Genomic DNA, 25,236 nt, shown 5'->3' on the forward strand with positions numbered 1-25,236 from the left:
TTTATTAATTTCAACGTTAAGTGTGCTTGAAAGTCGCCCCGGTTTCTTCTCTTTGATTTGTTGGACTGAAAAGATTTCATCTTCTCGTGATTGCTACACAATTCATGCTGCCTATTATTCTGCTCACAGACCTCGAATTTCAGATAAGAGCCTGACAAATTTCACATATAACCTTAATCTTATCATCGTTTGTATCGTGCCACTTCCCTCCTCTCCTTTCTTCCTTTCCATTCTGTATTCCTCTGTCTGTCTCGCAAAGATTAAGTGATAGTGAGCAGCTATTGTTTTGGCGTGGGTCTTTGAGAGCATTGTTTAAAGGCTGATGCAGCTCACCTACTAGGGAGGAGATGCTTATTTCATCCATTTAAAGGCTAAAATGTTACACATCATGAATCCAATTTTCTCTGCCTTTTCTCTCTGAAGGCAAGGATTAAAGCCGAGCTGTCAGCTGGCACGCCAGATCTTAAGACAACCTGCGGATGTCTGCGATACTGCGCTCAGCTCAGCTCAGCTCAGACAGTATCTAGAATCTCACAGCTTTTAATTTGGCATTAGGCTCAGTAAGCAAAATCACAAGCGGTTTCAATTAAATAGGTATCTCACTGCTGTGGGTTTACATGAATCAACTTCTTCGAGGTGGAAAAGGCCAATCCTGAGCATTAAATCATGATTGATTTGATTGCGCAACCATTTTCTATATGGTTAACTTCCGTTGTGTCTTATAATGTTGTGCGTGAAATGATTTTTTTTTTTCCGGATAAGTTTTTACCATTTTTCCAACCTCATTAGAAAAAAACTAACTTTATTGTCTAAATGGCTCTTGGTTTCCCGGTAAACCTTTTCTTCCTCCTTAATTTCAACCCCCTAAATGTCGACAGTGTTTTTAAAAAATGCTCTCCCTCATTACTGGACTCCCTGGTTTTAAAGTTCACTGAATTTAATTGGAGTTTTATAGGATAATACGAGGTAAAAAGCCCTTTTAAAGGAGAGCCATTCCTCTCAGTCTCTCTTAGGGAAGCTCCTCTCTCTCCAAAGTGCGGTCTTGCTGTCTCTGGCGGCAGACTAATGGCAGCTTCTAGTGGGCTTATTTGGGTTTAATGTGGCATAATGAGGTTAGGTAATTGGGTTTAGGTCAAGTTGTAAAACAGGTTCAGAGGAGACAGAGATGTGAAGATCATGTAAATGAGCGGTGTTAGATCGCTGAAGGCTCACACTGGTGGCTACTCAAAAGATTTCGCAAAGCATGTATTGTACAAGCTCATTCCACACTCTCCTCATTGCCAAACAGTTTGAGTAACCTTATGTCAGTCAGGACCATCAATTAAGAAAACACTCATACAAGTGCTAAGTGGTCTTGGGAGAAATGCCTCCACATTAATGCCATCTTTGTAACATTTTATCACTCACTCCTGTCCTCCTCGGTTCCTGTCGTCCTCTTTCCTCCTTGTAAATATCAAATCATGTATCATATATTATTTAAAAGCAGGGAAGTTAATGAACATATTAGAAAACGCGGCATCCCCTCAGCAATTTGGAGCCAATTATTAAAATTTGTTAAAAGGCATGACTAATTAAAGAGGATATTTAAATTGGATTGAATTTTAATGCTTTTCTCTTTTTTTCCCTTCTCCCTCCTTATTACCTTTGTGGCAGGGTTAAGATGAGAGGATGTTGAGATTAGATATTCTCACACTAATTAAGACCACAGATCCCCTGGGAAGAGAATAAGGGCCTGCTCATTCTCTCTCCCTCCACACTCCCCTCCTTCTCCGCCTCCCTCCCACTGCTGTGGCCCTCCGTCTCTCTCTCTCTCCCCCCGTGGAGCTGGACCACCGGGGCCCGGAGGAGAGACACAGCTGGGATTAAGATGAACCCGGGATGGGATGCGACGTCCTTCCTTCACATCTCCTCTCCCTTCTCGCTCGTCTCCCATCCATTGCTCCCCATGGGGCCCCACGCATGACACATTAACCTTTGAGGTTGTCAGGCCACGAGAGAAGAGACGTTCTCACATTACGATTAACTTTGTTCCTTTAATTAAACACATGAACGTGCCAATGAACAGGACCACGTGATGTCTCGGAATAGTGGAGCTATATTGGATTTTCGGAGGAATTATTAGGACAATTAAGCAACTTTTTTTTCATTGCGTTGGCATCACTGTCATAACTGCACATCACTCCGTATAGGTCATCAGTTACATGTTAATGATTATGTCAATCAATTAATAGGCAGACACAGAAAGAGCAAATAGAAAATGTCAAAGAATAAGATTAGTCTCCACCAGTAACCATCAAGGAGTGCTTTTTTTGGTTCCAGTCATTTTGCCCTCTTCTTTTGTAGATAACAATCTGGTGTTTTGCTAAATATGATTGCAACAGCTTGTAGCTACATAGTTTGGTATTTCCTAAAGTATTAGCATTTTACATTCATGTCCTGTTATGTTTTTATTGTTCTATTCTTTGCAGAAAGCACCTGGTACTCAAGGCTTTGTTTTTTGTCGGAGCAGTGAAGAATGTGCAATAGGAAAATGTAGGCTGCCAGTGAAAGGACTGACAGGGTGAGATGGAGTTCACCAGTGGTGCCCTCAGGAACACGCGTCTAGAAGACAAAATCAGGACTTAGTGTCACAAAGGAGTAAAATCCTCCTGTGCACAACAAGCTATGTTCACCGTTTTCTCCCATTTAATCCCAACATCAGACTGATCAATGTGCCAATTTTTCTTTGAGGCTGCGGCCTAGATTTGGCCATCTTATTGAAAGGGAAGGAGGATATGGTGAAAAGCTGTTTTATTTTCTTCTAGACGTCTTCTTGGTTGGTTGCCCTTACTTGTTTTTGTGTTTTTGTCTGGGGACCACTGGGGAGCGAGGGCCGCTGAGCTTGTATTTTAGGAGTGTGGCACCACTGGGCATGCATACAAAACTCTCTACCACCCTTCTCTTCCCCTTCTTCTTTTCTCTCCCATGCCTGTGAGTCACTTCCATGCAACCATTTCAAGGGGAAGGGGAGGGAAAAGGCAAATAAACAAGATCTCTTTCCAGAGTTTATGTTCTCAAAGGGAACTCTAAGGTGGGGGGGCGGCGGGCAAAGGGGTGCGGGGGGTCTGTGGCCAGCAATTGAAAACTGTTGCCCTTACCCGGAGAGATCTGTGTACACTACTTGCAAAGTCAAACAAATAGATCCAGGGTGCAGGTTTACGTGTGTGTTTGTGCGACTGCCCGTAAACCTCCCTGCCTGTCATCTTCAATCATTGCTCCCCGTTCCTGATCAGACCTCTCTCTTTTCTCTCCCTCCCTCTCTCTCTATGTGTTTGTCTGTGTGCAATGGTGTTTGCTTGTGTTTTTCTGTCTTGTGTGTTGCTTTGTGTATATTCATGTGTGTTTTCCACGCGGGTGCCAGGCCTGGATCCAGAGAAGCACTTAGGAAAACCTCTGGCTGACATGGAGCCCTATCTGAAACAGGTCATACATGAACTAGTAGATACTCTGCCACCCTGTTAAACTCCTGCATGAATTTCAGTGTGTGCCTGATGTTTATACTGAAAGATGATGAGGATTATGAAACAATTTAAAGTGGTTAATTTAGATTAAGAGTTTAATACTGCAGGGAAATACATTTTCTTCACCTTTTGCAATTTCTATGATTTCATTTAAGAAAAAAAAATCGCTCACCCCAATCACAATCTTGTACATTCTGTGTTGCAATTGGTTTCTGGTACAAGGCAAAAAGGTCTAGCCATTTCCATGCAGTGGTCCTGGCACTGACTGGGCTGTATCTGCTATTAAGATGTTTTTAAAGATATAAAAATACATTTTCACTCACACATTTTTGGTGGCAATTTGTATGCTTTTTAACGATACATTGTGTGCAAAATTGGAATAAAATTGAGTAAGCTGCATGAAAAGTGATAAGAAAGAAAAATGCAAGAAAGAAAAGGTGTCTATTTAATTAAGAATATTTGAACGGGTTGTTTTGTTTTCAATGAGCAGCTCTCCCAGAAGTATGGAGTCCACATTTGTGGAGAAGGAGGTGAATATGAAACCTTCACCCTCGACTGTCCTCTCTTCAAGAAGAAGATAGTTATGTGAGTAAAGCATTATGAACTAGTTGTTTCAGAACAAAGTTGTGCTTTTTTCATGTGTTGGGAAAGTGATGTCTTTTTTGTTTCAAGGGCGTATAAAAGTTTCTTGTTTGTTTGTGCAGCGATGCAGCAGAGACAGTGATCCACTCAGCAGATGCCTTTGCTCCAGTTGGCTACCTGCGCTTCACCAAAATGCACACAGAGAACAAAGACAGCGTGAGTCAAACTTCCATGCGTAGAACTTCTTCCTCACGTAAGATCAGTGCTGTTCAATGGCGAATCGATAATTTTACACGCAAAAGTTTGAGTCGCTTTGGGGTTGATGATTACTTTTAAACTACTCAGGGCAAAACAAATACGAGAACAAAACCCTTTGGTGTCTGATAACTTTGTCGAGGAGGAGAGAAACACGGCACTGCAGGGCAGAGTTCAAATCAACCTCCAGAGGGCCTCTCTCTCTCTCTCTCTTTCTCTCTTACACTCTCTTGCTCTTGGTCTTTCCCTTCATCCCTCGCTGTCTCTCCTCTAGCCCCACATGGCCTACTTTGACGTCTGCAATATTCACTGCAGCCTGAAACTAGACCCAGCTTAATAAACATGTCCGCTCACATTAAGGCGCTTTGCATTCAGGTAGCTGGCTAAGCGGACACAAGCAAGAGTTGCAGGGAGGGAGTAGGAATTGGCTTTTGGTAAATTAGAAGCTGAATGGGGCTTCACAGATGGAAAGAGTGGCAAACATTTTACTTTCCCTGCAAGAACAGAGAACTTTAGAACCCTTAAACTATTTTGAGAAAGCTGTGATGGAAACAATGCCCATATTTATGTTTGCTTTTAATTACTCTGATTATTCTTTGTGCTGACAGCAAGCACTCCTTCTGTACTGTTCACTAGTGAGTGTGAGGGTTACACTGAGGGATCAACATGTCTCCAGGGTAAAGCGTGCGATTTGCACGTGTGTTTCTTTGCACGCCACGCAATAATTTGCACAAAAGCAAGCGCAAACGAGTGTGCTCATATTCGCAGCCTTGTGCATGTTTATCTTCATGTTGGTTGAGGGGGGGGATGGGACTGTTATGGACAGAAAACATACCCCCATCCCACAACCTCCGTGACCCTGCAGCCTCACTCCCCACGGCTATATATTTTTTCCTTCACTCCCCGCACTCCCCCGTTCCCACCCCCATCCCACGAACGCACACTCCCACAGCCCCTCTAGCCCCCCCTAGGTTGCCGGGGGAAGAGCAGGGAGAACCGGGGCCTGCGAGAGGAGGGGCAGGGGAGCAACCAGGGGAGAACCTGCCCTGGTTCAGCCTTCTGAAGCTCTTCTCGTCAGGGTGACAGATCCGCGGTGACACCAGCACTAGAGGAAACCGCACTGAGCTCAGGGGGTGGGGATGGACCACCATCATTTGCCCTCCGTTAATGCTAGTCAAGCTATTTTTCATGCTGGCCAGGAGAGAGGGGATGAAGTATAATTAATTTGATTATCATATGGCCTAATGCAGTTGACAGCAGATGAGGGGGGTGAATGAGTGTTAGGCAGGGCGAGGAGGGGCGACGTTGAGGAAATATGAAATATGCATTTAAATGTGTGACGCCCCAGCAGGATTTGGCAGGTAATATGTATGCCTTAGAGAATGATAATGATTTGTTATTTAAAGAAGTAGCAGAGTGCCGAGGCAAAGTATAAGTAAACAGATGACAGAAAAAAAAGAAGTGGTGAAATCCAAAACATGTCTCACCCATCCAGTCATGAGTTTTGACTGACAGCCAGCATGATTGAATCTACAGTATCAGAAAACATCACTCCCTATTCGCCTGAACCACGAATATGTTAGCATGTTGTTTCATATTCATTCACCTTGAAGTTATGTGTGTCTGGGTCCTTGTCATGAAAGACTGACACTCGCAGCCCGCTTGGTGGGGTATTTGAAAAGGTTGGCTAATTATACGACGTTTTGTCTGTCTTTGCAAAAGGCTCTGCGCTCTTTGGTGGGCATTTGGCCTGATGTATTCCCTGTGGTGCTTTATTGCAGGATGTGGTGGCGAGAGCTTTGCCCCATGGTAGTTGTCCTTGCCAGAGCGCCATTGACAAGATGACTGAGGAGGTGGAATATGCTGATCAAGCCGAAGACAACCAGCACAAATTTACATCAAATTGTGACCTTAGTTGTCAGCAGGGCCACGGTGAGATTCATTTATTGTGAGACACGCACGCACTGACATGCATGCATGAGTGTGTATTTATGTCTGTGCGTGTCAGATGATATCTTTGTGTGGTTTGTGCTCCTTGAATCTGTGTCATGAGGCCAGCATTATAATGCTAGTATATTTGAATGATTGTTTGACAAGAGCTGTCATTTTAGCTGTGTATTTGTGACAGCCTCTGAATTCATTTCTACTCCGACGTAAACCACCTATGCATGAATTACCCCTTAAATAGCAGATGCCGTGGTGATGATGAAATGAGGAAAGAAACGAGGAAGAAAAAATAGAATACATACAGATTTTGTTTGTTCTAAAACTTTTGATCAAGCTTTATAAACAAAGGGTGACTAACTATTTCTGGTGTTGGCTGCACAAAGTACTTGTGGAAAACTAAACTTTCTAACCCTTCCTGCAGATTTCTCCCCATCCTGCTCATCAAGAAGCTCCAGAGGCTATCAGTGGATCTCTGGCATCAATGGCCTTAAGAGCAAAGACACTGGGATCCAGGGCCAGACATCGGAGGCTTTCATCCAGCTGCAAAGTAGGGGCAAGCGTGAAGAAAATGAAACTTTGAGCAGGAGAGTGAAGACTTTTGAAGAACATAGTGTACCAGAGTCGTGGACAAACTTTTAAATATATCTACTCTCAGGAAAACACAGTGGTCAACTAGAAAAGAGGTTTTTGCCAACCCAAAATCACAAAAGTAAGAGGCACACAATGGCACACTATAAACTAACATGTTTTCTTCAATCAAAAAAAAACAACAAAAAACATCTTTGATATGATCAAGGGAAGATCGTATCTAATTCTTTTGTCCAGGGGTGATTTAAGAAGCTCAGTAAAACAAATTCTTAAGGGTCTGACTGTACTACACTCTATACCTTAGCCTTTAAAAGAGCAATAAAGAGAAACACTTGGGGAAACCTTTGTCCCTTGGGTGTCTTTCTTTCTCCTTGCTGTGCGAGCTAAACACACACGAGGAGAAGTAGTAGAGCTTGAGAAGTCGTTCTCTTATTCAGAAGTGCTCGTCAGCTCAGCAGGCAAACCCTATGTGTCAAAGACTTTGTCCATCGCAAGCGTGGCACAGCACGCTGGCTATCAAACAAGGACAAACACTCCAAATTAACCCAAACCAGGCCTTTTTAAACACACACAGACACACACACACACACACACACACACACACACACACACACAACAAGTGCAGGCATGTTGGGTGGGTTATCGTTTTTGCCCTGCAGAAGTTTAAAAGTGCACGCTTTTACAGTCTATCTCAGTCTTTTTTTTCTCTCTTTTCTCTTTTTTGATGGAGATAGAGGAGCAAAAGATGAAAAGCATATTTAATGTTTATCGTGGTGCTTGGCTGAACAGCCTTCACAGTGCAGAGACAATATTAAACAAGTTAATATTTAATGAACAACCTCTTTGTATGAGGGCGAAGTAGTCTGAGACGCTAGTGTTGGCAAAGGAAAAACAAACTTGAAGCTCTTTCAAATGATCGTAGGGAGAAAGGCTTTGCTTTGAGCCCTTGTGCCTGTGTTTGCATCTAAAGCCTACATACTGTGTTAGACTGAACTTTACAGAAGGGGACCACCATTACCACTTGAAAGCAATAGATTTCAATGTCAGGTGAAAGTTCTAAAATATCGACCTTTTAAATGCAATGGTGATAGCATTCGAATATCTATTTAAACAGTTAAGTGCCTCTGTTGAAGGTATTTCACAGCTCTAAGTGTGATAGCTTCGGCTAAACTAAAATAAAATGGTCCCAAACTGCTGCTGAATGCAGCCCTAAAAGCAAAAGCCTGGACTTAGACTTTGTTCAGTGGAAATCATTTGGGTTGCAGTTGAAATTAATTCAACTTGCAAAATCCTTAGAGTTGAAACAACTACAAAAAGATAAGTTTGTAGAGCTAAGTCAAGCCATTAGTCTCAAAGACCGGGTTGCATGAATTTGTTGACCAGTTAGAAGCAACTATACAAAGGGACCAAGTGTGGCATTTCTCTTTGTTCACAAACTTACTAATTTTATCCTTATTAAAATGCCTAATGTGGGTTTTATTTGTACTATTCTGCTTTCTATCAGTCATATTATATGTAATACACAAAAGCTTTGACCGAAAATCCATATAAGAGCTATGTTGTTATGTTTAAGGTTATGCTATTATAAGTTATAATTTGTCACCATCACCTGTAATGTGTTTCTTGTTTCCAGGAGAGTTGGACAGCAGAGCGTGGAAGATGAAGAACATTATCTTGGTTCACCTGTATGTGAGGAATATGGAAGATTTTGTTCCACTCAATGACGTCTATAAGAAACACTTTGGCACAAACCCTCCAGCCAGGTAAAGGTGCAAACACATATGTAGAACACAAAACATCTGTTCAAAAATACCATTTGTTTCTCTGCTGTTTTTATTTTCTCCATTGACTAACTCCAGATTTTCTCTTGTTTTTGTGTAGAGTGTGTGTCCAGGCGCCTCTACCTGCCGGTCAGCTGCTGCAGATGGACTGTCTGCTCCATGACTGGACTGAGCCCCTGGAGGAGGGCTGCTTCCACCAGAGAGAAGCCCTGCATGTCCAGAGCTTGTCCCACTGGGCCCCAGCCAACATCGGCCCCTACAGCCAGGCCCTCAGGGTAAGACCTCAACACTCCCATCTGAGAAACAGGGGCTAGCTGGTGGGCAGTAGTACAGACAGGTTAAATTTAGTGTCAGCCACAAAGGAAAGTGTATGCTTAAGTAGAACCACAGTCAAAAGAACAGAGTATATTAAATATATAGCACAAAACTGAGAAATAATTGGCTTTTGTATGTGATGAAAAACAACTGAATTAGTGTTTTCAAATATGAATCTTGTATTTTCTGTTAAAAGACTAATAAATTATTCACCTGCTCATTTTGGGATTATTGTCAAAAAATATCCCTCATGGGCCACACTGTTATTTAATTTTCTTCTGTTTATTAATTATTTTCTTTTCATATTTAAGTCCTATTATTCTCATAAACTGTTTGGTAACTGCATGAAAAAGATATTGCAAATGGTATAATTATTTTTTTTGGTGGCACTCGGCCAAAAACAAGGAGCATTATTGTGTCACATCAGGAAGGAGTGTAATGGATTAATGAAGGATAATGAAGGATTAGTTTGCTGAATGATGAACCTTGCTTGTGATGTTCTTACAGGGCAGTTAAATTTTCTCAGATTACATGTGGCACTCGTTTCTGCGCCTCTTTGGTCTCTGTTTATTTGTAGACGAACACGTGCAGATGCATATGATTGTTGTTGTGTGTAATAGTTTGTCCTTGTTGCTGCTTTTATGTATACATGAAAATATGTATCCCTTTCATTGCGGGCAGCATGCATCCACTATTGCGTCTGTTTGTAAAGCTGCAAGTCCAACTTCTTTCATATTGTTTCAAACCCAGAAAGAATGCAGGATTCAAAGACAGAGGAGAGGAAGTGTGGGCCGTGGTTGCACGGTTGGCTTGGTGTTGTGTTTACCCAGTGTGTATTATATAGGATTACACTTGTCAAGGTACTGTCAACAAGGATAGTGTCCATCTCCTCCACACTGTCCTTGATCCTGCAGCCAAATCCGTCTATGAGTGAGAACATGTGTGGATTAGCCATTCGTTCGGAGCTTGACGGCATATCTCACCAGCGTGTCACCGGAGTTCAGTTTGGATTCCTGAGATGTAACCTACAGAGTCAGGTTTGCTTTTAACATGCCAGCGGTGTTTGATTTCCTCAATGGAGTCTCATTGAGACATGAAATTGAAGTCAGCTGTGTGCATGTGTTATTGCCTCTGGAAAGCAATCTAATCCCTCATTCCTCTAATGATCATTCATATCCAAAGCAATTTGAGAAAACAATGAGAGGAGTTCGCCTGCTTAGAGCTGTGCGTGGCTCTTCATACGACCCCTGCGTGGTCTCTCAATGTGTCTCCTCCTCCTCCACGCTACAATGGCTTAATTTGATCAAAAATGTATTAACAACTCTTCAGCACAACAACAGAGTTTTACATATTGATACAATTAGCCCCTTGCTGTGAGCAAGCATGCAGTCCCACCCCTCCTCTCACCAGTAACACGTTGGCTCCATCTTAATGGCAATTTTCCTTGGTGACTGTTGCTGTGTGACACCATGGCGACACGGCTCTGACAACAACGGAGGCAGAAAAGCTGTTGTGTGAAGCCGAATAACCTAAAGCCCTCTACATTTGCTGTCTTTGGAACAGAATTAGTAAGTAAAAGAAGTTATACAAGAGGCTTGGGAGGGGGGCTAAACTTGAAGTGTAAAAGGGATAAGTTTGCAATCTTGCTGATGCCGATGGAATGCAGACAGATTTATGCAGCAGAGGTGTTTTTGTGATGAAGGCATAGAAATTAGCCTTTAACGGACAAATAAAATTGAAATTTAGTAGTCATTGTTAGTAATTCTGGTCAGTTATTTACTTTATTGTCCCTTACTCTGACAGAAATGCTAGCCATCTGCATATAGTTTAGCCACATTAGGCTAAAAACTGATCAATGTCCAGCTATATTGGGACCAGTTTATCCTTTTGACAAGTGTCCACTGGTTTTTGAAGGACAGCACATGGCTACTGACAGATCATGGCACTCTGGCCCTGCAGGACTGAACTACAGAAGGACTCCACATTGAGGGCTGGTAGTGGTGGAGGTAAAGAGGAGCAGCGTTACAGATTGGCATGTGATGGATGCTGGACCTTCAAACTCCATCCATGTATTCATCTGTCTGCTTGGCTTGTCATGTCTCTCAGCTTCAGCTCTCGGAAATGGCAAGCTGACTGAATGTCGACTTGGCCTGGCGAGCTGACAGATTCAGATCTGACTTGATTTAAAGAATTAGTTAACCTTTATAATGTCAAAGCTGGGGGCTTCCTGGTATGTCGTATGTTGAAATATAATATGGCGTCATTTTAGGTGAAAGCCGTAAGCTATATAGACGAAAACAGGAATTTAATTTATGCTTTGTTTTCACATCGTTTCATTTTGTTCTGTACCTGATTGACGTGCATTTAGAGGTTGCATTAATCATAATGTGTGTTGTAGTGCAATCATATCAAATCATCTGTGTGTGTGGCAGTATCAAAGTTCTTGTCAGTAATTGTTTTGTTTTGCTGTCTTATTTATCAGAGATCTCATGCAAATTTAGCTGTCATTTGTTTGGACACAATTTGCATAATCTAATTAAGATATGAGAAATGTCACTTTTATTACAGCAATCACTTTATTAAAAACAAAGGATGTGCTCAGACATCCATTTTTTTTGGTTGCAAAATATCAAAACAAATGCTCTCATTACAACAAAAGCCTAGTAATGGCATGCTTTTATAAGAACTAAAAGTTATTGCTGCTTTTTCTGTCTGCTGTTTCGTAGAAGGAGCTTTTAAACAATTCTGTTGCATTAACATAATAGCTGGGGGAAAAAAACATACAGCTGGATGTGTGTGTGTTTTTTGTAGACAGAATTGTTCCATGTTTTTACATAAAAATGCATTTGTACTAATAACAAAAGATTGCACTTCTTAGTTGCCAGATGGATAAAATTGGTCGATCATTCACTGAAGTCAGAGTTAGCAACAGGAGTCTGAAACTGCTGGATGTTTTATCCACGTTTTTAAATTAATGCTGCCTGCTCAGTCACATTCCCTTTGGAGCCACATTTACAGATTCAAACACAAAAGCCCAACCAGGTCTGAATAGAAAGACTATCAGTTGAATGGTTGTTAAACATCTCCTCTTTCCTGTTAAGGTAAGTGGCTCACCCCTGGGATATTTGCTGGGAAATTATACTCACTGATCAGATTCTGCGGGGCGTGTTTGGGGAGCTGACTGCGCTAGCCCTCAGGTTGCTGGTGAGCTCTAGCCCCCTTGTCTCATTCCCCTAATTGTGAGTGACAGTCAATATTGTGGAAGATTGTCTTGCACAAGCCGGCGATAGGATTTGCATTGGATTTTGAAAATTGTCAAAGTGGACTGTGAGGCATCAGGAGGGAAGTGGAGATGACTCTGCCAATTAGCATCAAAGGGAGGAGTGTGTTGAGGCAGGCGGTAGAATTTGAATAATCTTCTTACAGGAGTCTAAATGTCTACAAACAATGGTCTGAACTTTGTCTGGCCCTTTTGATGAAGAGTTAAGAGGTCAGGCGGAGTCATAGTGAGACTGGACCACCCATGATGATGGACTGAAGGGAGAATGACTTAAAGAAAAGCACAGGTAGAAGTTTCACTTTGAGTAGCACGCAGGGTGTATCAGTAAATATTATTCTTCTGGGGGAGTCTTTTTTTACATAAATAATGACAGGAAACATAAGATTAGAGAGATTGGAATGAAATGTGATAAAAATTTCCAAATTGAATGGAATATTGACTTTGTGGTAAGCAGCTGAAACTTCTGGCTCACAAAAACATCCCAAAGAAAACAAATGTATCGCCCTGTCAATCTCCATCAGTGTTTTAAAAGAAACATACAGCTCTATTACAGCATTTACCATTAGAAATGTAAGCAAAAGAAATAGTGATGAGTAGCCGAAATTAAGGTAAGTGCTTAGGTTTTATGGTTTGTTCTCACCCTGAATATTTCAGCACTGTAAAAGAGCCGACATGCAAAATTCAGCAACCCCACCACATCAAATCTCCCCCTCCCCGACTTCCTCAAACTTCCTCAGCCTACATCTAGAGACTACAGCTACCTCAATTACCACAGAAGAGTAATTAGCCAAAAAACTGTGTGAGTGCACGCATCTGCGTTCAGGGAGGTATTCATGCAGCACGAACAGATTAATTAGGACATTTAACTTCATTTCTAATACAACAAAATTAATCCCATAAAATATGAGGGATCTCGGAGGAGGTGCCTGTCAGCATCTGACGCCTCTCCCCTGTTTGCCATAATCTATTAAAACCTTGCTTTTATCTCACCTCTCTCCTGTCATACTTTATGGATTTTTTCATAAACATGGCCCATACTTCATAAATGTCTCAATTTTCTAGTCTATTAACATTACTTCAAAAGCGCTTGATAAAAGAGGAGGGCATGCATGAAATAATGCACCAATAATACGAAACGCTGGAGGCTAGAACAGTAGGGGCGGCTCTCCAGCGTGCACGCTCAGACAATGCAAGGGATGTTATCAACTTTAATAAAAGAACAAATGATCACTTCCAACCAAGGAGGAGGGGAGATGAGGCAGGGAAGAAGGGGTGGGGCCAGGAGGGGAACAGTTGTCGAGTAATTGAGTCGATGAAAAATGAGGTCCTGAAGGCTCAGCGATTTGAGCAGTCGTGAGATTGAAGGCTACTCAAAGCTGCTGTGTTCTTCAGCACGTGTAGTTACTTGCTCGTAGTTGCAGCGGAGGATGTTAACACAGATTTGTTTTTTTCTTCTTTTCATTTCACTGAAGGCACAAGCAGAAATGCCTGGTTATTTTTCTTTTCCTGAATGCCTGAATTGTGTGCAATGAGTTGAACCTTTTGTCTGGAGAGAGCCAGAAAGGTTTTGACTGACAGTCAAGCTTCACCTCAGAGCTTTTCCCCAGCGAGCATTGATTCAGTTCCTGTCTCTGTGCATCACCTGAGTCTGTCTCTGTAGGCTTTACTCATCCTACCCAAACACCAGGGTCAACTGTCTTCACTTGAATTGGACACACACGAAACACGCTGATCAAACCCAGTAAGACCTTACCACTGTGGCGTGTCGGCTGTATGCCCCGAGGCCAAGTCTTACAAGGACACACACAGACACACTCATACACCTGTGTGCTCTTTGTGATAGGCTCTGGCTGTGTGACAAGGTAAACTGGTTTGGTCATTAAAAAGAGTCACGGGTGACTCGCTGTAATGCACTCATGACTGACAGGAGAGGTGTATGACATTTAAACCACACTCTGTGACATGCAAATAGATAAAGACGTATGCAAAGACAAACGAAACAGGCAATTGAATGTACACACATTATCGCAAACCATCAGTACTTTCAAGCCTAAATATTTGTTGACACGTCTTGTTAAATGTTTGCTTGTGAACCCACAACATGTGTGCATACTCGCTTATATGAGAGACCAGGACTTCCTTCCCCCTCCTCTAATGCAGCTCCGCATCCCAAGAAATATATCTGCTTTGACACATGGTCATGGCTTCGTCTTGGGACAGTGCTGGAGCTACTGGACGGGGGATGGGCCCTTGTGCCTCGAAATGTGTACACATATATGTGAGAGGTCAAATCAGACCACCTTTTTAATCTGATGAGGGGGCAGTTTTATGGGAAGTGGTAGACGGCAGCAAGGGTAATTATGTTCCTTCCAGCCCTACCCTCCTTGGCCTCTGTCCCCCTCCTTTTCACTCCCACTGTGACTGTGTGGAGGCTGACCTGCCATGGCAGTAGTCATTTTCAGAAGGCAGAGCATTCTGCGCTGGATTATCCTGCGCTGCTACTGCAGCACCACGTGGGCACAGGCTGGTATCAGCTTGTACCAGGCGAGGACAGGGGAAGGACTGGATCTGTCAGAGTACATCGGCTCTCAGGCGGTCGCGTTCGCCGGCGCTGTGCCTCTGCCTCGGCCCCTGCCACACTCCCACTCATTAATGGGCCCGGCCCTGACAACTGATCCTAATTGCCTTTGAACAGCTCTTCATGTATTATTGGTGCCTGACTGCCTTGGTTCATGTCAACAAGCAGTGGGAAGCAGGGACAGGATAGCCAAAGCCATCGTCCCTCTTCTTCTTTGGTGCACATAGTGTACAGACAAACATGAGGAGATGCACATATAAGTGTTTACACATTGTGTGCATGTACACACTGTTTGTTATGTACCGCCACAGTGATTTCCCTCAAGAATCTGGGGGTGAGGTCTCAAAAGCCAGCTACCTTTGAAGAATTGCAAATAACTTCACCTTCTGTGAAAAGCATGATGTTATTTTTGCGTCTACATGTAGGGAATGTACCAGAACATTTAATGGCATGTAGATTAATGTTATCAGTTCTGGTGTGTGAATATGATTCTGTTTGATAAATGGTAGACTGCTTTTTAATTTGAGAGAGCCACATGCTACACGAGTGTGTGTAGAAGTGTGTGTGTGTGTGTGTGTGTGTGTGTGTGTGTGTGTGTGTGTGTGTGTGTGTGTGTGTGTGTGTGTGTGTGTGTGTGTGTGTGTGTGTGTGTGTGTGTGAGAACGTGGCTGCATCCTTGTTTGCTTCTCACTTTGTCACTGCTGATGAGCAGCGGAGGGGTGAATGGTTCAGAGACATCAAGAAGGCATCTGAAAAGCGTCATGTAAAGATCCCACCACCGCAGACATCTGCCAAGACACTCGCGCTATTACAATTGCAATCACAAACACTCAGTCAAAACACATCAATTATTTGTAGTCCCATGTGTGAATTATTACCCCATATCCAACTATTTACTTCCCATTTCACCCCTCTATTTGAATACAGAAAAAAGGAAAGGTGGGGTGGCTTGGCTTTTTATTTGTGGAATGAAATAACTGAATACCAAATGCATAGATAAAAAGCATAGCGGCGTGTCCTGTCCACTCCCATCACTGTCTGAGAGAGGAGAGACGTATGACCATCCCATTACTATGGTAACTAGCCACTATATTCAGAGCTGCCCGGGTGTGTTTCTTCCCCCTGCAGTGATGAGAGGGCATAGCTGACAGGGCCTACACATACTCACAATACACTCACACACACAAACGCACAGATAGGAAGGGTCTAGGAGAGATTTCTTGGGAAATCTACACGTGTGGCAAATATAGACAGAACAATACCGGGGCCAACACCCACACATGCTAGAGTGGTGACATGCAGACACTAATGGGGAACATCATTAGAAAATGTAACCCCCTACCTTGTCAACATTTTGCCCACAATCTTATATCCAAAACAAGACGTGCAAAAACAATAAAGGGGAATGTAGTATTAATGGAATTTATTAAACTGGTTTGAACGGAATTGAACGCAGTTGTGTAACGTTTTATAGAAGGCTTTGTTAGCACATCATAAATGTAGCAACAAAAAAACAAAGCCATGATTGAGGTTACCAACAAACACAAGGTTTATAACACTGTAACTGTGTGAGAGGCTTGTTAGAGGAGCAGATTCACCTCCTGATTCTTGGTGTATTTGTGACACCGGTGCTGTTGTGGATTTCTGTAATTATTACAGATGTGTTTCTGTGATTCCACCAGTTGCACACAATAAAAGCAGCAGTCAGTGGGCAGAAATGATTATCACATTTACATGCAACAGTGTCGTAGCATTGCCTCGTTTTCATTTATCAAGGTTTTTCAGAAATGAGTTAGTGTCAGTGTTTCTTTTTAGTTTTGGCCTCTTGCTTTGTCATAAATTTCACATGGGACAATGCATCTGAGTACTAACTTTTAACCTCTCTCATTCATTTTTTAAATATTGTCAAAGCTTTGCTAAGCTAAGAACTGCTGCAAATTAATAAAATACAGCCTCCTGTTTTTGTATGTCAACATGTTCACTTTTCATGTACGTTTATTATTGATACTATACGTACAAATCTAGATAATGTAATAAGGCTTCGATGTTCAAATGTCAGAATTTACCGAGTTGAAATCACTACACTACCAAATATGTTAGCATTGCTATTTTTTTTTTTTTTTACCATGGATTCAATACATTTTAACAACACTGTATTTTTTCATTTTGCTATAATGATGATAAAGTTATTATTTGTCTTGCATGCATTTAGTGAAATGCTAGTTTTGGGATTCTATTACACTTCACAGCTGCATTGGAGTTTTCCATTTTTACTGATAAAAAATAAACATAAAAGAAACACTTTCCAAGCTGTTTGTTATAACATTTAAAAAAAAAAAAAATTCCCCCCTAACTTTTCTTCATCCATATTCCTGCATTTCACTGGTGGAATTTGTAGGTTGCTTCTGTGAATATTTTTACTTTGGCAAAGTGAAAAAAAAAGGAAATGAAGAAAATCCAAGGAGACTCCGATGCTGTCTAGCCAGCCTGTCCATGGTTTGAGCGGACTTTATATGTACGCTGGCTGATGCTCTAGTGGCCCTTTTTAGTGCAGCCATACTGCCATCTGTTGAAATGAAGAGGGACTACGTTTCTTTTGCGCCCCTCTGTATTTACTGCACCATCTTACTTTGTCAGTTTATCTTATTTTATTTATGTCTGTCTGTTTTCCTTTCCTTTTTGAATACTGAACTACATGTTGTGCCCATTACAAGCAATGGAATATAAACAGGGCAGGGAAGGTAGGGTGGGTTCCTTTTGTCCTCTGTATGTGGACCAGTTTGAATTTTAGAGCGAGTAAAGACAATTAAATCCCTTAAAAGAGAGTTTAAATGAAATCTTTTGGTTTAGCTTAGGCTGCAGGTTGAGGTTTGGCACCTTGTTTTGATGCTTAAGGTCAGGGTAAGGGACAAAGGAATACATTTTGTCAATACATGTCTTGCAAACCAGCTGCCTAATGTGGCACACCCTGAACTGTTATGAATATTCATACTGTCTTTTGCTGAATGGATATTTCACTCTGTGGCCAATCCTGCATATAGCACACACATACAGACTCACTTAACTTCACTTCACTACTGACAGCTTCACTTTAATGGTCATACCACAGCGTTTGCTTTTGACATAATTCCTTTGTGCCCAGGTTAAGTTGGCTCTTCTATGACCAGCCAGACTGAGAGATGGAGCTTCACAAAACAGAAAAATAGGAAAAGACAGAAGAGACGAGGTGGTCACAGCTGGGAAGGAAGAGAAAAAAAAACAGGGGATGAGGGTTGCAGTTTCAGCATCATTCAATCAGACAACATGCCCCTCAGCTGAAACAGCGAGACCCTCCCCGATTCTCTCGAATTAGGGAGATTAGCAGGAAAGCGCATAATGCAGGATGATGGAATTTGTCATAATTTGCATTGTCCTGGAAAGATTCGGCTTGATAGAGCAATGCATGGAGGGGCTTGTCATGTCCCACGGGCAGGTCATAGAGGAAGCTTGGCAGAAATGATTTTTGCGATATGTGCATCAGTCGTAAAAGCCTCACAACCAATTTGTCAAAAAATGTGAGGTCGGGACAGTTGAAGGCAGCAGGGCATTTTGCCTAACGCAATGAAAAACCATGCCCCTCCATCACTCTTCATTCACAGCCCTGCTCTACTGTGGCACAGTACTCCGCAGCAGCAGACAATTTCATTACATCAGCTTTGGGTATTTGTTGTGTTTTATTTGATCGTATTTCTTTATTTTAACGTCGTCAGAGCAACAGTTAATTTACGCAACAAAAACATATCAAATCGTACTAAAACTAGTTTTATTTTATTGATTTTTTTTCCCCTCTACGATGGTGGACTGATTCATTTTTTACTTAGCTTATTCGTGCCTGTTGACATTCAGATGTGTCTCCCTGAGCATCCAGCACTCAGGCTCTTCTGACCTTGGTTATAGGACTGAGTGGCAGCTCTTGACCAGCATAAAGTTGACCAGAGCTGACATGGCAGCGTTACTTTTCCACACGGTTCAATGTCTATGGAGTGGGCATGTCGAGGGCAGACATAATAGGCAGAAAAGGAAAATACACATAAGCTCAGAGAAGGGTGGGGGGTTGGGGAAAGGCCAGTGTCCCTCAGACTGACCACACATTACCTCTTGTTTAATGTTGAATATTCTTCTAAATTTGTCAGAGCAATAATCGTGTGCTTTGAACATATGCTTATCATTTGTTTTCTTAATAAGTGTGCAATTTTAGACCTGAGAGAATGCGCTCAGAAATGCTTTATACTTGTCTTTCTTTGTGCACTTCATACGGCTATTTATGTCGCCGTTTAAGTAACACTGATGTTGTGTGACAGTTGAGCATACAGGGGTTGGGCTCAAACTGGAGCACAAACAGGAAGAAAAAAAATAGAGATAGTAGGGAAAAAGAGTAGGAAATAAAAAAAGGCAAATATCTTCCCCTCCTTTCCATGAATCCTTAAATGAGAAGACTAACATGGTGAAAGATTCTGCAGCAGGGAGAAAGGTTGTGGTTCTCCTGAAAGGTTTGTATTTGTAGAAATGAGGTGTCAGAAGAGGCAGGATTTCCTCAGGGCGCGGCACAACATGAGCCCATTTCTTATCATTTCCCACTCCCAGACGTGATCTGCTTTGAATTCACTAATGCTGAAAGAACCCCACAGACTTGAAGCCAGTTCAAGATGAAATCACAGCACACATCCCTGACAAACTGCCATCCACCACACAAGGATTAAACGGTCGTTGCATGTCAAATCCCCGCCAAAAAGCAGAAATAATATATGCACTTAAATACATTCAATAAAACTTCAACCTCAGTTTTTTGATCCCCACATTTTGAACTATTTTGAGCCATTTGCCGACCCTGAAATATTCAAGTTAAGAGGAAAATTACTAAAGAGAAAAAGGGAGTCAAGGCAGAAATTTAGAAATTTGTCGTATAAATTAAGGATGTTTCGTAAGGGATTAAAAGTAAACCAAAGAATGCCCCATTTAAAGTATATTCAGATGGCTCCAACCATGTTAATACAGGATCCTGGGTTTGAATCTGGCCTAGCGCTGCTCATACATCATGCTCCTTCAACATTTTGTCCATTTTCCAATTTCCATAAAGACTTTAATCACTACCATTTTTACTTTTGTGATGGGAAACCTTGGCCCAAAGCTCTCAAGATGAATTGATTTAGTAACCCTTACTCCATGGATAGGCTGTAAACAACACTCAAAACATGCAGGGACTTTTTAAAAAAATGGACAAATCACAAATATTAATTACATTTTGCATTTAATTACCTATGTTGTAGCTGATACTGCACTGCCATTAGCCTTTTAGCTTGGTTACATGTGTCTTTGCATGAGGGAAAAGTTACACCACACTAATCTAACCTATTTTACACATTTTGTATTATCATTTTCCTACTTAAATTATGCATGAAGTCTCAATGGGGAGAAATGTGACCATTAGCATATCTGATAGGAGCGCTGGAGCAGTTTTCCACCTCTCTCTGTCCTTGGAACCAGGCAGAAAAACCTGACTGTTCGTCAATACCAGGTCATTTTATCCAGGCCAGCCTGGTTCATCCATACCTTTCCAAGGCTCTGCTAATGACACACGGAGACGTCCTCAACACGATGGGGGCCCAGAGGGCTTCAACACCAATGCGAATATAGTCTCGCACTGTCTGGTCATCTCTGGAAAGCCCTTTGACAAAAACTGCAATTAGAAACAGCTCAGACACACCAGACTGAAATGAGACACTGATAAGGGTTGGAAGCCAGCCACTTTCTGAGTACATTTACATATATGTTACTGTCGGCACCTTGCAGAGATAGAAAGAAAGAATGTCTTTGAGGTTGGTGACCTTTGGACATGTCATTGGGTTTATTAGAAAAAAAACATGGTGTTTTAACTGTGGAATAAAGGTCAATAAAATACAAAGCAATAACAGCTTAGCTTGTATTGAGCACAAAGGGAAAGAACATTTCCTCAGTTGCTGAGCTACTTGGAGGCTTATTTGGCTTAGATTGTGTTGAAAAAGGTTTTGAAGTGTTTGTTTAAGTAGATATTTTATTATTAGGGCTATTTGAAAACTTAACATCGTTATGTTTTGTGGCTTTATTGTGACCCATTATGGCAAATTTCCCAGAATTGCATCCATAGTTTTAACAGCGTTCATGTTAAAACTATGGATCATTTTATTCTTAAGAATTAAGAAAAGACAAGAAAACTTACTAAATTTGAAGCAGTTGTCTAATTTTGAATCATCTTCCAATTGACTTTTGAATTATGGCAGCAAATTAAATATCATTAAGAAATAAATGAGCAGAAATAAACCAGCATAAGCATGTAGTTTTGATTCACTTCTGGAACACAGCACATTCTGCCTTTTCTCTGTGGGCCATTTAGACTGCTAAGGCTTGCATTTGAAAAATACTTACCTTGTTATAGAAAGTTTAATGTCATATGCAATTGTTTGACCCTTATGAATATTAAAGGATCCCATCTCTGGCCTATTAAAAATGCATGTGGCTTTGTGGTTGTTGATCACGTTTAGAACGCCCATGCAAATTGGACTGTCTTCCCTGTCAAGGCCTAAGATGAATAATGTAGTTGTGTTGTATATTCAGGGACACACCATTGACAGTCAATTAACAAGTTTGATTGGTGTGTGAACTCATTCTTTTGAACTGTTAATTTTATGTAAATAGTATTCCCTCTCCCTTCTCCACTGTCTCTCCCCCATCCAGGTCCAACACAGAAAGATGTTCTCCCACCACCACAAACCCCCAGATCCCCAATTCCACCTCCCACTAAGAGTAACCAGAGTGGGATCCTTAATAATTGATCATCACACACCTGCTTCGTGGAAGCTATGGGAGTGTGCCTTTAACAGTCAAGGGGCCCCATGCTAGCCCCTTTTGATATTCAAATTGACAAATGGTAGCTGGCCTTTATGAATTCAGAATGGAGCGGGCTCTTTTCATGGCGACGAGCTTGTTAAAAGATTCTGGCCACCCGTCCAACCTGATGGAGCTCCTCTTTGTTGGAGTGGATATGATGGCATTTGATGGCTCATAAATGGAATGCCAATGACAATTTGTTGTTGATGTGTGGGAATCTGGCTTTTATGTCCCGCAGTCGCAGTAATGCAGGCTCTTGGGCAGATCTTGCTAGCAGGTAAATGATCTGGTGATTGATCCACATGGTTGAAAGCAGTCAGGGCCTTATCTCCCCCCTCTACTGCTTGTGTTCGTCTTCCTTCCATCTCTTGTTTCCTGCACTGTCCCGATAATTTGGAGCAGCAGAGACGGAAGCTGAAGATTCATCAAAGTTGACAAGTGAACCCAGGAGCTGTGGATCATGGCAAACCCATTTGATTATGGAAATAACTATGGCTATGTCTGCCCTGTGGCAAAACACTTGCATGGCTGGCATCTTATTCTTCTAGTATTCCATAACAGACAAATTGTACACACTTAAACAGTAAATATTCTGTATTCAGTTTTCCAGTTTTGAATAAAGTATGTTTAGTCGACCACTCTTGTGTGGGCTTTGGTGAGAAAATTAAATAAATTCAAACAAGTAAACCAAAAGTTGTGTTTGAAATAATAGCTTTTGTTTAGGGGGCTCAATGTCTTAAAAAGCACCTCTTGGTTAACGCTAATCCTCGTAATCTCATTGTGAAAAACAATACATCTGACCGTGTCTTTGCTGATCAGTTAAAGATCTCATCTTGGGTCATGTATCAATTGATCCTCCTTGGAGATCTGTGTGTGCCCCGGGGTCTCTGAGATTCTCAACAGATCACCAGTAACTATTTGCATTGACCAGCAGTTAGCGTCCAGCGCTAATGCCATCCAACATCAAACAGTGGTGAGCTGCAGGGTCTCTAAAGACACGACCTCCTTAATGCCACTCCTCATCCCTATTCGTCTGTCTGCATTAAACAGATGGATTTTTTTCAGGTTTCATTATTCGAGGAGCTTATTTCTAACAAAGGTATTTAACAGAGAATTGAGCTTATTATCACATAGTTAATTATGCTTATAAATAACATCGGTGCTGCTGAGATATATTGACATGCTTCTCACAGAATACCTACTTGTTTAAGAGCTGCGAAATGAGAATTGTTGGTGATAAAATGCTGAAAAATGGGAGAGGTGGAAACCTGTTAATTAATGCACTGCTAATCAAGCATATACTTATAATTAATGTTAATTTGATTATAGCACCTCATTGAATAGTGGTGACTTTATTTTTTCTAATTGCAGTTTAACAGCCTTCAAATTCATGTCTGTCCAATAAAACCTTTCTATTGTTTTTTTTTTCTTTTGTTCTGTTATTTCCTACATGTCTGTATGCAGACCAGAGTTCTGCCATTTGTTAACAATGAATAATCAAACTAACCACATTTAACAGTATATTACACATCCCCAAACGTGGTCACTTTTGCCCTGCAAGAGAAAAGATGTTCATGATTCTTGCTGGCGTTTTTGGTTTAGTACCCACAAATATTTGTATTATTTCCATTTTAATATATCAAATAAATTATGTTTTACTAGGATTCACAACTCGGATTCACTGCTCATTGACTTCATGAGGTATAATTGGGAAGGTTTGTGTACCTTTTGTTCAGCATTACTGCCAAACGCTACCATACAAGGGCAGTTTTTTGCCATTAAAGGGTTGGCAGGTAGTCCCCCCATTGCTTTAGTTCTGCCCTGAAATATTTGAACGACTTTTGGAAAGATTGCCTCGAAATCTTTAACCTCAACTCACGGTTTCAGGTGACTTTTTGATCTCTGGCTCTTTATTCATTGCCGCCAGGAGGTTGATATTTGAGGTTAAAATGTTGCAACAAATTGTGATGGAATTATTGCCATGAAATGTGCTACAGACATCCATTCCCTTTTCAGGATAGATTATTACAATGATCTCCAGATATCCAGTATCCACCTCAGCTCTACTTTGTCTTGAGTAATAGCATCTTAGCTCTCAAGATGCTCAACATGTTTTCATTGTCATAACGCACATGCTAGCATCCTAACATTTTAATGTAGACTCGTGTTTTTTTTTTTTTAACCATACCACAGCTCTAATATTTTCTTGTTCTATGTTCTCCTTTCCAGGTAGATGAGGTGGTGTTCTGTGCAGGTCAAATTGCTTTGGTTCCCTGTACTATGCAATTGGTAAAAGCCGGCACCTACACTCAGGCCTGCTTGTGCTGCAGTCACGTGAAGAAGGTTCTGGAGGCTGTGATCAGCAGCTTGACTCTGGCTCATATTGTCCAGGTCCACTGCTACACCACCCAACACCGATACATCCAGATGATCAGGGCCATCTGGGAGAGCATGCTGAGGGCCACAGAGGAAGAGAAGGTCAGCCACTGTGGAGTAAGATTTTTGTTTATGATATATATGGCAGTGGTTAAAGAAAAGATCAGTGTCTTGGTATTTTATTATAGATGCAGAGGAAATATTGATCATACATAGGATGAACACATGTTTAATGGATTAAAAGACAGTGGGATTCAATGAATAAGTAAAAGAGGAGAAACTTGGTATGGTATCCAAGTTTTTCAGAGAGGCCTTTCAGAATTGTGTTTTATAGTTGTGAAATAAGGGAAGGTTCCTCGCCCCTCTCTGCCCCCTTGAGACCCAAGCCGCTGCTACTGATATTTACCAGTGAGTGCACTCATGAAAAGTTGATGATGTGGGAAACGCTGGTGTCTTTGATAATGTGGAGCTTGGCACAGAAGCAGATGTCTTCCTCAGAGCCTCCCTAATCCTTTGCCCCCACACACCATTTTGGAGCTCCGCTCAACTCTCAGAGCAGCTTATCCCCCCACCCCCCTTTCCTGCCACCTCCCTCCATCCTTCCCTCCATTCCACCTCCCTGGCTTACAACCCCTGCTCCATGCATCTAATAGGGGTTGCAGTCTCCCTTGGCAGCCCTTCTCCTCCCACGGTAATCTGCCTAGCCATGGGAATAGGGCCTCAGGGAGAGAGGCAGGAGCCCACCTCCAACATGTGGCTCGGTGTTCTGGTGAACAGTGTTAAGGACTGGAGAGAAAGTGTCAACTTTATGTCACTTCGCATTCACATTTTGAAGTGAATCGGTGCGTACAATTCTAAATGTTTTAATCCAGCAGTCGTATCCATAACACTCTCAAATGTTAGATAATAATTCCAAAAACATAAACTATAGTTCTTGTACATCAGTCAGCAGCTGGTGTCTTTTTATTAATTTATGTGACACATTTTGCATTGTTGTAACTCACTGTGGAATAGGAATCTTAAATGCCTTGACAGTGTAATGTCAATTTAGCATACAGCCTGTGTCATTTAGATAGCAGGGCTGACCAAGGGCAAAGCTCTGGGAGGTGACAGGATCAGGTTCATGTCAGA

The 25,236-nt window shown here is 41.7% G+C and overlaps 1 protein-coding gene across 2 annotated transcripts in view; it reads left to right on the forward strand.

The window, feature by feature from the left end:
• Positions 1 to 25,236, forward strand: part of dph6 (diphthamine biosynthesis 6) — a 57,606-nt gene that overhangs the window by 21,969 nt on the left and 10,401 nt on the right. The window contains exons 6-13 of one of the 2 annotated variants that reach the window (XM_051954866.1): positions 3,401 to 3,462; positions 3,991 to 4,085; positions 4,205 to 4,298; positions 6,119 to 6,269; positions 6,706 to 6,831; positions 8,506 to 8,635; positions 8,754 to 8,928; positions 23,959 to 24,222. In XM_051954866.1, the coding sequence (XP_051810826.1) occupies positions 3,401 to 3,462; positions 3,991 to 4,085; positions 4,205 to 4,298; positions 6,119 to 6,269; positions 6,706 to 6,831; positions 8,506 to 8,635; positions 8,754 to 8,928; positions 23,959 to 24,222 (1,097 nt within the window). The remainder of the gene's footprint in view (positions 1 to 3,400; positions 3,463 to 3,990; positions 4,086 to 4,204; positions 4,299 to 6,118; positions 6,270 to 6,705; positions 6,832 to 8,505; positions 8,636 to 8,753; positions 8,929 to 23,958; positions 24,223 to 25,236) is intronic. The other variant, XM_022214927.2, reaches the window with a different exon arrangement.

Source organism: Acanthochromis polyacanthus, chromosome 1 (genome assembly GCF_021347895.1).
Source record: "Acanthochromis polyacanthus isolate Apoly-LR-REF ecotype Palm Island chromosome 1, KAUST_Apoly_ChrSc, whole genome shotgun sequence".
NCBI lineage: Eukaryota > Metazoa > Chordata > Actinopteri > Pomacentridae > Acanthochromis > Acanthochromis polyacanthus.